The sequence below is a fragment of the Perca flavescens genome, chromosome 6 (genome assembly GCF_004354835.1).
Source record: "Perca flavescens isolate YP-PL-M2 chromosome 6, PFLA_1.0, whole genome shotgun sequence".
In the NCBI taxonomy this organism is placed as follows: Eukaryota; Metazoa; Chordata; class Actinopteri; order Perciformes; family Percidae; genus Perca; species Perca flavescens.
Genome location: NC_041336.1, coordinates 23,756,318 through 23,773,907, shown reverse-complemented (window position 1 = coordinate 23,773,907; position 17,590 = coordinate 23,756,318). Strand labels below are relative to the sequence as shown.

Genomic DNA, 17,590 nt, shown 5'->3' with positions numbered 1-17,590 from the left:
TTGAATATCTTATGGAGTCCAAATATTCATTGACTTCCCCCTCAAACGCAGGAAAGAAAGGTTTAGAGCCCCTGAACTTACATTTATGGATGCGATATTTGACGACTATAAATAAAAGATTAATTAAATATTTGCCTTCCTTCGGTCTTGCTCAACCACACCAAAGAACATATGCTTAAAGCAAAATGAGAAATCCGTAACGAAATAGGTTTGGATAAATTCAAGGACATCTGACCAGAATCTTTAAGTGTAGGAAAATTTCAAAAAAATGGGAAATATCTTCATCTGACCTTTTCCAGAAAGAGCATTCAGATTCCATATATGGTTTATACCGCTTAAGCACACACTTTGCTGGGTAAAATCTGTGAATGAATTTAAACGTAACTTCTCTCACTTTATTAGTAAGCATATATTTGAAAGGCAAAGACCAAATGTTTTTCCAAGGGACAGTCTCTATTAAACTGTTCCAATATGGGATTATATAAGGAATAGTAACAATATATTTTTGGTATAGAGTCCTAATTGTTTTATTTTTAGTCCGGTGCACCACTGAAAAGCATAAACTCCCCACAGCTGTATCAGATAAATCCATATTGTGAGTCAGTGGCCAAGGGAAATTAATGCCCAGCATTCTGATTCCAGAAGGAATTGCATCAAAGACAATTGCATATTCCCTAACCAAAACAGGAATTTGAAATGTCTGCAAAAAAAAATAAAAAATCAGAATAACTGTACAGTCTGCCATTTGTGTCATAGAGTTGGCCAACAAGTAAAATATTATTCCTGTACCAGTTTTCAAAAAATAAAGATTTGTTTTTGAAGAAAATGTCCTTAATAAGCCAAATGTAATATCAACGAGGTGAGAAGTTATGTTTAAATAAGGATAAAACCATGTTAAAGCGAGTCAAACGCCTTTATAAAAGTCAAGGAACAGAATGAAGCTGTTGGCAGTGATAAACTCATTATAATCCAATAAATCCAGCACTAATCTAATATTATTTGCAATTTGCAATATGTCGTTTCCTCATGAACCCAGATTGTGATTCATCTATAATAGAGTCTAACACTTCTTTACGTCTATTAGCGAAAACTAGTGCAAACATGTTGTAATCGTTATTTAAGAGAGCGATAGCCGACGCCAATTCTCTAGACAGTTTCTGTCCTTGTCTGGTTTCAGAATCAATGTGATGACACCCTGCGTCATAGTTGTTGGGAGAGCTTCTTTCTCTAAGCTCTCTGAGAAAATTTTTACCAGAAAGGGAGTTAGTAATTCATCAAACATTTTGTACAATTCAGCAGTTATACCATCACACCCTGGGCCCTTGTATTTTTTGAGATTTTTAAAATCGCCTTCAACATCTCCTCTTGGAATATGCTATCATCACAGTAGTCTTCTGGGGATATAATTCTACAAGATAAGAGTCCATACATGATTTAGTTGTTCCCTCGCAGTAATTTGATGCGTATAGATTGTTATAGAAATTATAGCAGTGGACGGCTAAGTCTCTTGGATCTTCAATAATTTTTCCCTCCACTTTAATTAATCCACAGTAGCCATTACATTTTTACTCTTTTCAAGTGTAAAGAGGTAGACTGAATTTTGTTAACCCTCTTCCATCAATCGTTTTCTTGACCTTATGTAGGCTCCTTTAGCTTTTGATTTATAAATGTCATTAATTTATTTTGTAATTTCTTATATTCACATCTTTCATCATTAGATAGACTCTTGTTGAGAAAGAAACGCTAGCTGCTCAATAACCTCGTCTTCAACTGCCAAATCACCACCAAACTTCCTGAGAAACTTCCCCAACTCATATTTTAGAAGCTCCCAATTTGTCCCATATGCTTTCTGAGAGTCTGCTTTCATCCAAAAGTTTTCAATCAATTCTTTGACTCTTTGTTTGACCCTGATCATGTTCATTTAACCCACGACAGTGACTGAGTCCACAGAGTCATGTTTGAGTCCTCTGGTTCATGAACGGCCACAGACAAGCTAGATTCTGTAGGGCCTTCCTCCTCGTCTGTAAGGCTGAGTCGAGGTCTCTTGGATGGTCTCTTTACTAATGTTGGTTGTAGGAGCAGTAGTGGACTGTCCAAGGGGAAGGTGTCGGTGCCCACACCGCAATCTCTGCTGGGCATCTTCACCTGGGTAGCTTCAATGCACAGACAAAGAAATCAGTAATTATGTCAGTTGTGTCTACAGTTGCTAAATGAATGAGCACACACTAATTACTATAGTATGTAAAAGCAAAAAAGTAAAGCAAATTAAACATGACTGATGATATGTAGGACTACAAACCTTTACTTCGAAATTGATTCTGCAGAGTTTGCATAGATAGGTGTGTGTCGAATGTTTTCTTTGAGGAGTCAGTCTGGGAGGCTACGTGTCTTACAGGAGGCAAAATTCCACAGGAACTGTCAGCGGTGCCCTAAACAGCAACACAGGGAACAGCAACACTTTCATTATCAAAAATATAATTTCAAACAACACACGAAAGTACTGAATGCTTTGTTTCGAGTTGAGAGGTTGGGCTGTGGGGTGGAAATCTGCTAGGTTTATGTTATGGATTGAAAGAAATGGGAAAAGCAGTTACCATTGCAAAGTCAACTTAATAAGCTTGCCACACATGACTCACGCAGAAGTAAATTATACAATTGTTTGGGGCTATTTTCTGTCACGGATTGGGTGCGCTAGTGAGTATTTACAGCAGCAGAAGGTCTATGAGGGGTTGACTCAAAATAAACTACAATGCCTATTTTCATCATAATTAAGGAACTGATGAACAATTGAGCTCTCTGGCCCAGAGCAATGTGTATTATCACTTTGGCTACACAGACAAGTTGTTAATAGGATCCATTAATTGTTGGTTTTGGTCTTTTCATGCATGTTTGTCAACAATAAGAAAAAATATAGAATATCACCAGACTTATCCATTAACTAATCTGTGGCCTGACACTAAGACTGGAGCACTCTGGGATGAAGGAAAACATGCAACATTATTTTATGTAAATGTGGTCGTTCCGAAACTGTGAGTGTGTTTTATCCCTTGTGTTGTCCTTCGGGTCACCGGGACCCGAAGGACAACGCCAGGCCAATACAAAACGTCAAATAAACTGGACGGGTCCCGGTGACCCGAAGGACAACACAAGGGTTAAACTTCAGGAAATACAACACACAAAGAGAAGCATTGTTTAACGTAGTGTCTGATTCAGGAAATAAACCATCCAGCTCATCTTCATCAGCATCTCTATACACAAATAGGTTGGCAGTGAAACACACTGAGCATGAAAATACCGTCACTGGTAGGGTCAACAGTGCAGTGTGAACAGTATCTTAATAACTTAAGTAGTATTCTTACTTACAGTTTCTGATTTTACACTTTGATCTCGCGAAGTCGGGATTGATTCTTCCTCTTTGAGCCTCAATTCTGCAGCACATCCCGCTTTGATGTCTTCCTGTGGTTTGGACACACAAAATACTGCTCATTGTTATGGGAAAGATATCATTATAACCACTGTTTACAAATCTTCAGATGTAGGGACACTGAAATATACATTTGTGTTTTTGTTTCTGCAGCCTGAACGAGTACGGTGCTTGCCCTCTTGATGTATCCATCTAGTAAGTGGCTCAGTGTACCCACGAGAACAAGCTACAGGGGAGCGGTGATAGCCATCAGCTAATTCAGCAGCAACTATTTGACAAACTAGCCATTATGTCCTGTTAGCATTTGACATAAATCATGTAACTTAGCAGGCTTAACGTTAGCTAACATTATCTAGCACCCTGCAGATTTGTTGGGACACAGTCCACGGATAAAACACAAGAAAAATAGAATTACAGGTTGACCTGCTTGTACTCGCTGTGTCCACAGGACAAATGGATGGAATGGAGTCGGACTTCAATACAAGTCATCTTTTTGGGGTAACATTTTCAAAAGAGTGGTCTGGAAAATGGCTACTGCAAGGTTGGCTGGGACATTATGATTTTTCCAAATAAACTGCACCCATTTCTCTTGGATTTTCAGATCCTTTGGTAATCAAACAGTACACTCAAACAGGGTAACATGAATGTTCAACATTTCTCCCTCTGCAATTTTGCAACCGAAAACACAAAACCAAACTTCCAAAATAGTGTGGTTATGTGGCTACACCTGGCTTATCTCATCTGATACCCCACTTGTATCTGTGGATACCCCTAGCTTCACCGTAGCACCCCGCAAGATGATGGGATTGGTTCCTTAGGTATGTGACGCGTTATTATGGATCCCACAAGTCCCGCCCTAAGAAGCAGCCCGATTGGTTGGTGTTAGGAATTGACCTTGAGTAGTTAAGGTTAGGATAGCCGACTGGTCAGAGGATAGGACGTGAAAAAATCGGGTTCCATTACCTTGCGTAAGCATGGATGCCTGTGAATGCTATTGAAGGGCGGGGTTTGCCTAGAAGCTGCGTAGGTTCAGAGAATGTCTAATAAGCAGAATGCTAGCGTGTTATGGGCAACAACGACTCAACCTGTAAGAAATCGAAAGGACATATAAATTCATTCAACTTTCAACCTATAATCCATGTTGAACTTGCAAAAACCATCATCAAATCTGAGATTTATCAATGACAATCAAGAGAAAGAGACAAATTTAGCCATCTAGCTCCATAGACTCCAACTGCAACCAAATTCGGTGCAATAGGGCTTAATAGGAAGTGAACAGGCTCTCTGTAGACGGGCTCTGGTGGGTGTCACCACACATATCAGGTGAAAAACCACCTGATGTATCCCCTCTGTAACTATTCCTAGAAAAGAGCAGACATCTCCATATTATCTCAGGTTGTTCACTGTGACCTGAGCCTGGATGCCAGCCGAACTTAGCCCCGCCCACAAAATTCGAGGTCGGGGAGTTCACATTCTGACTAGAATCTGAGTATGACCACGTCAGGCTACTGTGGTAAACACTGAAAATAACACACATGATGACAGGACATACCCTTTGCATGTTAGGGGAGGGGATACACATTATATCAGGTGAAAAAACGGCCTGATATAATGTGTATCCCCTCTGTAACTTATATGGTAGACAGCTCAACAAAGCAGTTAACTGAAAAGCCATATTAAACTAAATTAAAACAGAAATCACGTTAGAGGGCGGGGCATAAACCTGCATGACTCACATAGATAGGCCTATCAGTCGGCCTATGTAGCTAAGGTGCATGTCAACATGGAACTTTAATAAATAATAAACAATGCATTAAACAATTCACACATTGCCTTAATGTAACAGACAAACGTATTTATGTAGATAGATGAGACCCTTGTTACTATGGAAAACCATGTCAAGTCTTCCACGTCCATTTAAGAGGTGCAGCAGTTAAACTCTGCTCTGAGTCACACCCCCAACCGGCCCCGTCAGACACCGCCTACCAAGAGCCTGGGTCTGCCGAGGTTTCTTCCTAAAAGGGAGTTTTTCCTCACCACTGTCTCAACAGCCACTGCTAATGCTTGCTCTTGAGGGAATTACTGTAATTGTTGGGGTTTTGGAATTTATAGAGTGTGGTCTAGACCTACTCTATTTGTAAAGTGTCTCGAGATAACTCTGTTATGATTTGATACTATATGTAGTGGCAATCTGTCCACAAAAAATGCCACTGCAGGGAATTTGAAGCCATTTCCAACTCTTGCTGTTGCAAAAAATGAGGTCCGCCATCGCCGTATAGTTAATTCTTTATTGTAGAAATGTATTTAAAAACACATACAAAAAACTGACGTGCAAGATTAAAAACGAACAGACGAGATCTAAAAACCATCACTATCGCACAGCTGAGGTTGAAAAACTGTGTGGCTTCCCAGACTAGATTCTCCCTCTGGCTCACCTGTGATTCCCTTACTACCCTGGCTAATTAGCACATACACACAGGTGCGCAGGTGACGAACGATCAAACCATTCACACAAACCTACCACCCACACACACACTATCCATGCACACACACTCATCCAAATTGGCTGCAACACACCGCCCCTAATTGTTATTGTATAATAACACAACAATTCACAAAATTAATAATGGAGCCAATGACAAATCAATCAATAATGTTCATAGTACAAGTGTGCATTTTCAGTCAATAATGTCCATAAATATCCATGGAATAAGTAATTACAAAAGTCTTAATCAGCCTCCAACAGAAGACAGATCTTTGTAATCGGTCTCTCAAGTATGTTGCATTTGGTCAGAACTTTGACAGACCGCACCAGTCCCTGCTTGTCTGGAAAGGTCTGCAACACCTTTCCTAACAGCCAGGATCCACGAGGGGCAGTAGAGTCCGCCACAAGAACAATGTCCCCTGCAACAAAGCTCCTCTTATCCTTTGACCACCGCTGGCGTTCCTGTAGCAGTGGTATGTACTCCCGAACCCATCTGTGCCAGAAAAGATCAGCAAGATACTGAACTTGCCTCCATCGCCGTCTGGTGTACAGATCACTTGTGTCAAAAAGTCCTGGTGGTAGCGCAGGTTTGCCTTTTAACAAAATAATGTGATTGGGAGTCAGGGGTTCCAAGTCATTGGGATCATCTGAAGTTTTTGTGAGTGGACGGTCATTAAGGATAGCTTCCACCTCACACAGAAGAGTTTGCAGTCCTTCGTCGTCTGTAGTTTGCTGATGAAGTACTGAATTCAGCACCTTCCTGACCATACGAATGATTCTCTCCCATTCTCCTCCGTGATGTGAAGCACTAGGGGTGTTGAAGCTCCATTTTATTCCAGATTGAAGTAATGTGTTTTGAATTTGCTTGTGGTTCAGAGCAGATAGAGCTTGTCTCAGTTCGCGTTCTGCTCCAACAAAGTTGGTTCCGTTATCAGACCTGATGTGTGACACTTGGCCTCGTCTTGAAATGAATCGACGCAGTGCATGGATGCAAGAACTGGTGTCCAATGAGTATGCCACTTCCAAGTGCACTGCCCTGCTGGCCATACAAGTAAAGATAACTCCATATCTTTTGATGCGGCTACGGCCTGCCTTCACCTCAAAAGGACCAAAATAATCGACACCCACATTTGTAAAAGGTGGGAGATCTGGTTGGAGTCTTTCCTTTGGTAAATCTGCCATCTTTTGTTCACCCAGCTTTCCCCTATAGCGTCTGCAAATAACACAGGAAGAGAGGATCTTTCTGGCTGCAGAATTAGCACTGGTGATCCAATACTGTTGGCGAAGTCTGGAAAGCAGATGATTTCTTCCACAATGTCCCAGTTGCTCATGAATGTGGCGCAAAATGAGAGTTGAGATGTGCTGATTTTTAGCAAGAATGACTGGATGTTTCATGCCATCAGGCATTGCCGCTTTACTGAGTCGTCCTCCCACTCTCAAGAGCCCATTTTCCAGCACTGGGTCAAGTTTGTAAATCTGACTACTTTTCTTAACTCCAGATGTTCCACTTTTCAATGCAGTTATTTCATCACTGAACTTTTCCATTTGGCAGTACTGAATAATGGCACTTTCAGCTGTGTTAATATCTTCCAATGCCAAAGTCTGACCACCCAATGTGGCTTTGAAGCTTTGCATTTCCTTTTCCACTTTGTTCTTCTGTTCAATTATGTTAAGTCCATTACCTGACACACACGCTTGTATTTCCTGTCTTTTTGACACAACAACTGCAACACTTTCTCCACTGATGAAACCAAGCAACTGAGGTCTTCAACCTTTTCCATGACGAGAAGTTGGTAATCAGCTGTGTTGTTGCATTCTGTGACTCTTTGATAATTATAGTATTCACAATAGCATGTCCTTTGACCTCAGGGTCATCACAGCTGAAAGAAGCAGGCTCCACAATATTAATAGGCCATTCACTTTCATTCTTGAAAAGGAAATCTGGGCCGTGGATCCATCTGCAACATGTAAGGAGTTCCTCAGCTTTCAAACCACGAGAGGCCTCGTCTGCTGGATTCTGTTTTGTGTCAACATACCTCCATTGGGAGACAACAGTGGCTTCTCTGATAATGGAGATCCTATTTGACACAAAGGTGTGAAAGCGTTTTGTTTCATTCCTGATGTACTTTAGCACAGTTGTGCTGTCCGTCCAGAAGATTGAACTTTCCAGCTCTAGTTGCAACTCTGCTTTCAACATTCTGTCAACTCTAACAGCAAGCACAGCAGCCGTTAATTCCATCCTTGGGATTGTCACTTTCTTTACTGGAGCAACTCGTGCCTTCCCTAAAATGAAGGCTAAGTGAATCTTGTCCCAGTGGTTTTTAGCCTCAGATATGAAACTGTGCCGTAACCATCCTCACTAGCATCAGAGAAGTGATGTAGTTGGACACTTATGAGTTTTTCGAAATCTTTTGGTTTGATGCATCTTGACACGCTGAATACGCTAAGCCCTTTTAGGTCTTCTAGCCACCTGACCCACTGCAGCTGGTAATGTGGAGGAATAAGGTCATCCCAACTGTAGCTCAACCTACAGAGGTTTTGCAGCATCAACTTGGCAGGTAAGGTAAAGGTGCCAGAAATCCAATGGGATCGTATACTGAGCTCACAACAGACAAGATGCCTCTTCTTGTAAATGGTCTTTCTTGGACTGCCATCTTGAATCTGAAAGTGTCGGTTTCTGCACACCATTGCAGTCCCAATATTCTCTCCACAGGGAGATTGTCCCTGTCGAAATCCAGTCCTTTCATTTCTTTGGCTCTTTTCTCTGCATCAATGGATTCCAACACTGATCGACTGTTGCTGACCCATTTTAACAACTGAAACCCTCCCAACTGGCATACAGCTGTCAAGTTTCTCACCAATGCCATGGCTTCTGCCTCTGAAGGCATGGATTTCAAGCAGTCATCTACATAAAAGTTCTGCTTGATGGTGTTGATCACATGTGCTGGAAATTCTTCTCTGTTGTCATCAGCAGTCTTTCTTAAGGCAAAACTGGCACAGCTAGGCGATGATATAGCACCAAACAAATGAACAGTCATTCTGTATTCAGTGAGATGTTGTGTCAGTTCACCATTTGGCCACCAGAGGAAACGAAGAAAATCTGTATCCTGTTCTGCCACTTTGACTTGGTGATACATTGCCTGTATATCCGCCATCACTGCTATACTTTGACGAAACCTTATGAGAACTCCAAGCAAAGAATTTGTCAAGTCAGGTCCCTGGAGTAGTTGACTGTTGAGGGAAATCCCTTTGAAACTTGCAGCGCAGTCAAACACCTCTCAAGGTTCCCTTTTTAGGATGGTGCACGCCATGGTGCGGGATGTACCAGACTTTTCCTTCTTTTCCTTCCAATTGGTGTTCTGGCACTCTCTCTGCATAGCCCTTGTCTATGACGTCACCAAGGAAATGAACATATTCCTCCTTAAATGTTGCCTTTTTCTCGAATTTCCTTTTCAGGCAAAGGACTCTTTGCTCAGCAACGTGACGGTTATTAGGCATGACAACATTATCCTCTCTGAAAGGTAATCTCAAGCAGTAATGTCCATTGTTAAGTTCAGCTGAACTGTTCATGATTGCCATAAAATAAAGATCTTCTCTGGACATTTCTGGCTTGTCATCTGATGATTTTTCATTGAAGTCATGGTTATATTGCTTCACCAGCAGTTCCTCTATGTGAGCAATGGTTATTCTGTTAGCTACGATAGTGGGGCAGCTGATCTCAGTCTCATTGCCTCCTCTCACTGGTCCATTGATAACCCAGCCGAGTATGGTTCTAACAGCATAAGGTCCTTCATTGTTGCTGTGTACCACTTGCCATGGTTCCATTACCTTTGGCACATTGGTCCCAATTAACAGCTCCACATCAGCATCAATTACAGGAATTTCCACAGAGCTTAAGTGTGTCCAAGCACTTAACTCTTCCTGTCGTGGAATGTTGTCCCGAGTCACAGGCATCTTACACTGAGTGTAGACTTCTGGCAATTCAAAGTAGGTGTTACCATTAAGTGCAGCTATCTCCAGTCCTGAGATAACATGACTGTCAACAAACTTTTCTTGATTCATAGTCCTTAACAGGATTTTGGCACTCCTTCCTCTGACCTTTAGCTCCCTCATGAGTCGCTCAGAGCAGAAAGTGGCAGTGCTGCCAGGATCTAAAAATGCATATGTGGTTAGCATTTTGCTGCCTTTCTTAGCCTTAATCTGTACAGGCACAATTGCCAAGACGCTGTCCTGTGCTCCGGCCCCTATATGGCCACATGTCTTGGGAGAAACTGCATGACTGTTTCCTGATATTTCCTGCTGCGTGTCCTCTGAATTGATTTTCTCTCTTGAATGGATGTGAAGGATGGTAGGATGTTTTAAATTACACACTTTGCAAGACAGACGCCTATGACAGTCCTTGCTCATGTGTCCAACAGATAAACATCCAAAACAAACACCTTTCTCCTTTAAGAAGTTCATTTTTTCACTGTGTAACTTCTTCTCCATTTTGGGACACGACTCCAATTTGTGACCCTCTTCACACAGCAGACAAAACACCCTTGTTGGTTTATCAGGTAAGTTTCTCTCATTTTGCATTTGAGTCACAGGTTGAGCATTGACCGCTGCCACAGAAGTAGCAAAACTGCTTCCTTTTCCTTTAAAGCATCCTTGTGAGACTTTATTTCTCTCTTTATACTGAGGTGTTGAGGTGAATGTGTCCTGGATGTTTCCAAAGAGTGGACTGGAAGCAATGGACACTTGCCTTTCAATTAAGTTGACAATATCACTGAAACCTGCTTGGCGACTGTGCTTCTCCTGCAGCTCATAAGCAGTGTTTCTCCATTTTTCTCTCAATTTATATGGTAGCTTCAAGACAATAGCACGCATGTTGGATGGCATATTCATCTCTGACATATAGCTGATGTCCTCCATAGCATTACAGCAGACACGTAAAAACAAAGCAAAAGCTTGCAAAGCTTCAATATCTTCTGATTTTACTGATGGCCATCCAAAAGCTTTCTCCATGTAGGCAGTGGCTATTTTTGTTCATTTCAAAGCGTTCCTTTAAAAGGGTCCTTGCTCTTTGATATCCTCTGTCTGGTGGCATGTGTTGACAGCTCTTAACCAGCTCCCTTGGTTGTCCTTTGGTATACTGCTCCAAAAAGTATAAACAGTCTATGCTGCTAGCAGCCTTTCCTTCCACTCCATGCTCAAATGCTCTGATAAATGTGCTATACTCAAGAGGATCTCCATCAAAACTTGGTATATCCCTTGGAGGTAATGATAATGAAGAATGTTGTTGCACTAGCAGAGCAGTTATTTCATTTTGTCGTTGCATGATGGAAAGAAGATTGCCTTGGTCAACATTAGTTTGCATCAGGTCAACACGTTGAATGGGTTCCTTTGTGTCATGTATTGCATGAGATGTTTCCTGAAATATTTGAGGAATGCTTGGTTGGGGATTCAGAGCATAAACTTTTGGTCCAACATGCTTTGAAAATGTCTCCTGGTGTCGTGCTCCCATTGATATGGCAGTTTTGTTGCCTCCTATTGGTGGAATATTCAACTGATGATTGGAATAGTTAGGCTGTGCCTCCATTAGCACTGCCGCATTACTGCCTCCTGTTGGTGGATGATTGAATTGATGATTGGAATATGTAGGCTGTGCCTCCATTAGCACTGCCACATTACTGCCTCCTGTTGGTGGGTGATTGAATTGATGCTTTGAACTTTGTGGAACAAATTCCATAGCAGAGAGTCTGAAAGAAGATTTACGTTTAGAACTTCTCAGATAAGAATTCATTCCATCTGAATGAGCTCTTGAGCTCTGCACATCAGATGCTCTGTACACATTAACCTTTGCAGTTTGAACAGCAATTTGACTTTGCAATTCCAGCAATTCCTTTTTCTGTCGGATTTGCTCCTCCTGAGCGTCCAGCTCATGTCTTTCTTTAAGGGCAGCTGCCTTTGCAATGAGAGCAGCCCTTTCCACCTCTGCTTTTAGGCATGCAGAGGAAATGGAAGACCTTGAAGACCTTTGACTGTAACGGCCAGTTGATAAGCCTGTTTTATCACCAACATTAGAAATGCTGTCCCCTGGACCAATGTCATCAGTGACCACAGCTGTGGCAGGTGCAGTTTTGAGCACAGTTTTGTTTAGTGCAGCATCATCGTCATCATCATCATCATCATCATTGTCCCTTTTGTCAAGCAACCACATGTCCATGTTTTGTATTATTGCTTTATTGCTGTGCATTTGTGTTTCAACCCATTCATTTTGTTTTGACATTTCATCCTCAGGTAGCTTTTGTTTCAATGATTCATGAAACTGTTCAATTTCCACACAAAGTTTCAAACACATTTCATACTTTGTTTGTACCTCAGACACATTTCCCTTTGAAAGCATCAGTTGCTTAACTTCCTTTGTTAATTTGTGTAGTTTCTTTATCCTGGAATTCCTTTCCTTTTGATTTGATATTATTTTTAATTCCAATGCTTTGGCCGTTAGTTTGACCGATCTTTTACCACATTCATTTTCCGTTTCACTTTGACTGACAGCTGCAGACACATCACTCATTTTGATATTGATTTAGAAGAACTGCTGAAGACTTTATTAAGAATTGTAGCAGGATGTACCTGTATCCCTTTTGTGAGAAGGCCAATCTCTTCCACACAGCGTAACAATTCTTGTTTTGTCCTACCGTGATTCTTCTGCAAAGCTTTTGCGCAGGCTGTATCTGTGTCCAAGTGAGTGGATTCAGCTGGCATGCAATGAATGAAGCGCGGTGCTGTCCTTCCTGCTGCAGATCCAATAGTTCCGTCCTTTGAAGCTGAGTTTTTCAACAAAATGTAGTGGCAATCTGTCCACAAAAAATGCCACTGCAGGGAATTTGAAGCCATTTCCAACTCTTGCTGTTGCAAAAAATGAGGTCCGCCATCGCCGTATAGTTAATTCTTTATTGTAGAAATGTATTTAAAAACACATACAAAAAACTGACGTGCAAGATTAAAAACGAACAGACGAGATCTAAAAACCATCACTATCGCACAGCTGAGGTTGAAAAACTGTGTGGCTTCCCAGACTAGATTCTCCCTCTGGCTCACCTGTGATTCCCTTACTACCCTGGCTAATTAGCACATACACACAGGTGCGCAGGTGACGTAACGATCAAACCATTCACACAAACCTACCACCCACACACACACTATCCATGCACACACACTCATCCAAATTGGCTGCAACACTATAAATAAAATGGAATTGAGTGCACACGCGCTCCCGTGGCCAGGGGAAACAAATCCTGGCGGGGATAGGTACCTTGGCATGTGTTATGTGCTCCCCGCCCTGCTCTCTCTTCCTCTCTTTTCATCTCAGGTGTTCCTGGTCTCTGATTGAGGGTGGCCCCGCCCCTGGATATAAGAGGCTGGGAGACAGGAATGCCTGAGGGAGACTGAAGCAGCTTGGATCGACGTTGTTCTTTTGTTATCTACTTTTTATCTTTTGTGTTTTATTGCTTTGAGGATGGAGGTCTGGTAGTCTAGTTTTCACGGCTTTGTTTCTGTTAGTTACTACTTTCAGTTTAGCTGTGGCCGTAACAAATTTGGAGGGGGTGGATTTTATTTTGGGGAATTTATTTATTTGTTTATTTATTGAGGATCCCATTAGCTGAAAGTCTGTGCAATCAGCTAGTCTCCCTGTGGTCCATTCTAAAAAAAAATCATAACAAAATCGCATATACACATATATCTATACATACATACACAAACACATACATACAATCTAATTTCCATTCATAGTAGGACTAAATGTTAATACAATATTAATATAATTACTTTAATCAAAACATATAAAAACCTACATCAACACAAAACATCTAAGATTTCTTTTAAATGACTGCTTATTACAAAGCTGACGCACTTCAATAGGAATGTTATTCCAGATGACAATAGCTCTATACAGGACAGTTTTCTTCATAAAATTAGTTTTTGGATAGGTGATAGGTTATATGACCAGTATTTGCCTTTTCTGGTGTAATGATTATGCATGGAGTTGCAATACACTAATTGATTAAACTGAGAAATAGGCATTTTCATTGTCAATGTGTTATATATCATAGTACCTAAAGTAACTGTTATTCTTTGGTGTAAAGTGAGCCAAGAAAGATCTCTACTGGTTTTAATTGAGCAGCCCAGTACAAGTCTCGCTGCTTTATTTTGCGCGACCTGAATTTTAGTTAAGTCCTTTTTAGTTGCAGAGGACCACACCTCGGTGCAATATGACAAATGACATAATATTAATGACTCGGTTACTATTTTTAAAGTTTCCTGATTTACACAAAAAATGTGTTATTGCAATACCACATCCTATTCTGTTAACAATCGTATTCATGTGTTCTGTCCATGAGAGACTACTATCAATAACCAAACCTAACAGTTTAGCCTTTTCTACTTGTTGTATTCTTTGTCCGGCTATTTGTAACTTTAATTCCGATCCTAGCATCAATTTTTGTTTTGATTTGGCCGGAGGTGAAGTGCTGGTAAAGCCTGAAGTGACCTCTGTTCCTGTGGTGACTGGTTATCCAGATAAATTGGCCCAGAAGTACCCTGGGATGTTTTCAGCCTGTGCTGTGACCCATGCCATGTCTAAGCGTCAAGTTGTGTGTGATGATGTTGGTCTGTCTGATACTGGGGAGTTGGAATTGTCGTTTGTTCCATCTCCTCCTGATAGCCTGGCGCCTGCTGATGTGGAGGGCAGCAAGGTCAGTAGTGTTGACGTTGGTAAAGTGTCCAAGGCATCTGAACAGCTGGTGTGTGAGCAGAAAATGTATCCTGAGTTATCAGTTCTTTTAGTAAATCCTGCGTCGGCGGAAGAAAGTCTGTCTGTGCCATGGGGTGTTCATGCGTAAATGGACGCCACTTAACGCATCGCCGGATGATGACTGGAGTGTGATAACACAGGTTGTAGTCCCGTTAAAGTATCGCCGTGACATTCTGAGTTTGGCCCACGATCAAAAAGCTCGCCAGTCATCTTGGGGTAAATAAAACCTATGATTGGGTGTTACAGCATTTTTTTCTGGCCTGGCCTAAAAAAAAGATGTGAGGCAGTACTGTAAATCATGTCATGTGTATCAAGTTGCTGGTAAGCCAAATCAGATGGTTCCACTGGCACCATTGTATCCGATTCCGGCTGTGGTCGAACCTTTTGAACGGGTTATTGTTGACTGTGTTGGTCCTTTTCCACGTAGCAAGTCCGGTAATACATTTCTGCTAACTATCATGTGTGCAACAACCCGTTTTCCTGAAGCTATACCCCTACGTAATGTAACTGCTCCTGTTGTGGTGAAAGCTTTGTTTAAGTTTTTCTCTGTGTTTGGGTTGCCTAAGGTTATTCAAACTGACCAAGGGTCAAACTTCATGTCCCGGATCTTAGCTCAGGTTCTCAAGCAGTTTGAAATAAGTCCCGTTCATTCGAGCGCGTACCATCCGGAGTCGCAGGGCACACTGCTGTAACGTGCATACTGCTTGTCCAAGCATCTCCTCCTGATAGCCTGGCACCTGCTGATGTGGAGGGCGGCAAGGTCAGTAGTGTTGACGTTGGTAAAGTGTCCCAGGCATGTGAACAGCTGGTGCGTGAGCAGAAAATGTATCCTGAGTTATCAGTTCTTTTAGTAAATGCTGTGTTGGCAGAAGAAAGTCTGTCTGTGCCATGGGATGATCATGCGTAAATGGACGCCACGTGCATACTGCTTGGATAAGTAGCATTGATTTAAGTGTCTGATGGAATTGCTCCAGTGCGCCCTGCGACTCCGGATGGTACGCGAAAAAGACTGGGATTATGGAGTCCATTTTATGTTGTTTGCAGTGAGAGAGGTGGTACAGGGTTAGGGTTTAGTCCATCTGACCTGTGTTTTGCTCATACTGTGCGTGGTCCATTGAAGCTGTTAAAAGAGAAATGGCTGAGACCCACAATTTGTTGGACTATGTGTGGGGTTTTCGGTTTAAGCTGCACCGTGCTTGTGATTTAGCAAAAGATAATCTACGAGCTGCTCAGAGTAAAATGAAAGGCTGGTATGATAGGTGAGCTGAGAGCAGATTTTTCCCCCCAGGTGATAAAGTGTTGGTTTTATTACTAATCCCTGGTTCCAGTCTGCAAGCTCGCTTTAGTGGCCCCTATTTTTTTCAATGTAGACGGGAGTTCTGGCCAACGGCCATGGATGGGTTGGCTCAGGCTTCTTCCCGTCTTTTGTTCTTTATGGCCAGACCTCCAGACTCCCATAGTTTTGGTTAATCAACCATAATTAAGTTGTGAATAAACTTTAATTAATCCTAGGGTTTGGTGTTATTCAATATGTTGACTGTCACATTTAGCCTAAGTTGTGTTTGTTTGCTGTGGCCGTAACAGCACGACTCCGCACTCTAGCCTGGATGCCAGATGAATTTAGCCCCGCCCACAACATTTGAAATCGAGGTTATTCTCATAGTCATATCATAAGTAGAAATTCATCAACAACAAGCTTACCTCTGTAACGCTTCTTCGCGTTATTTTACCGGTTGGAGTTGACAGATTAGGGCAAAACTTATTCAGAGCCCTGGGGGTCTTGGAGGGAGTAGGCTGCTCTTTTCTCTGATGCCTCAGATGAACACGCTTCTTCAGCCTGGTCTCTTTCGTCGTCTGTCCATTTAATTTAATTTTTTTTTTTTAAACACGGGCATGTCGCGTTCCAACCGTGTTATTAAGTTCTGACAGGACCGACAAGATCATGCTGTATTGGCAAAGATCGTTTAAACTCTTCTTCCAGCGTGCGTGCAGTTGAGTTCTGTTGATCTGTTGACAAACTATGCGTCGCTCAACATACGTCACATACTCTGTTGCTCTGATTTGTTGTAGGTCTAAAAACCATATCGTAACTGATGTTGCTCTTAGAGTAACTAGTGGGCAACATGTCTGTAATGAGTCTCAGGCTGTTCTGCACTGTTACTGGATATTAAAACATATGTAACAATACAACTAACATACCTCGGTGATGCTGCGTCGAATAATAGCTCTTCCAGGACTTGCAGGGTTATGGCAGAACTTTTTCAAAGCCCTGGGTGTCTTCGACGGAGTAGGCTCACAGTCTCGTTTACCTGAACGACCTGTCATCGTTTCTACTGCGGAGGCTTCCTCGTTCTCTTCATCCTCCACCCATCTCCAGTACACCGGCAGGTCACGTTCAAGTCTCGATAAAAGGGTGAGACACCGCTGACAAATTCTGTTCGACTTTGCCGGTGTTTTAACTACCGCCACTCCAACATGCAGTAGTCTCTCGGCAATACTATGGGGTTTCTTCTGTTTTTCGAAGATGCTTGATGAATGTGTAAGCACGCCCGCAATTCTCATATTCTTTTCGCAAAAACGGCAACAGTCGTTGGGCTCCATTGCTATAACGTTTGTTGTCTTACAGGAGTCTCTCCTCTCTACTTTTCCACAATATAACCATGCCATGGATGTGATGTATCCACGCGGAACACATGTGACTCATTTCCGTCGCTCTGACTACGTCACCATTTTCGTTGCTCTGGTTGGTTGTAGCACTATCCTAGACAACCGTTTATCCCGCCCCTCGGATTGAGCCCTGCCAATGGTGTGTTCCCAGACCCAGCATCTTCTTGATGACGGTCTGGCCCGGTCGCAAAATTACGAATCCCACTATGGCCAC

General features: G+C 42.0%; 1 protein-coding gene across 1 annotated transcript; it reads right to left on the bottom strand.

Moving 5' to 3' along the window:
• Positions 1-373: 373 nt before the first annotated feature.
• On the bottom strand, positions 374-17,462 carry LOC114556608 (uncharacterized). The gene is made up of 4 exons (XM_028579600.1): positions 16,909-17,462; positions 3,364-3,456; positions 2,300-2,429; positions 374-2,153 (listed from the first exon to the last, which is right to left on the bottom strand). The coding sequence occupies exons 1-4, from the start codon at positions 17,374-17,376 to the stop codon at positions 1,918-1,920; spliced, it is 927 nt and encodes a 308-aa protein (XP_028435401.1). The 5' UTR covers positions 17,377-17,462; the 3' UTR covers positions 374-1,917.
• Positions 17,463-17,590: the final 128 nt, after the last annotated feature.

Excerpts from the sequence above, each read along its gene's own strand:
- LOC114556608 (XM_028579600.1), bottom strand. The coding sequence starts at position 17,376 with ATGGCATGGTTATATTGTGGAAAAGTAGAGAGGAGAGACTCCTGTAAG. Across the intron at positions 3,457-16,908 it reads TTCGACGCAGCATCACCGAG|GAAGACATCAAAGCGGGATG; the intron begins GTATGTTAGTTG and ends TCCAAACCACAG. Across the intron at positions 2,430-3,363 it reads AAAGTGTAAAATCAGAAACT|GGCACCGCTGACAGTTCCTG; the intron begins GTAAGTAAGAAT and ends GTTGCTGTTTAG.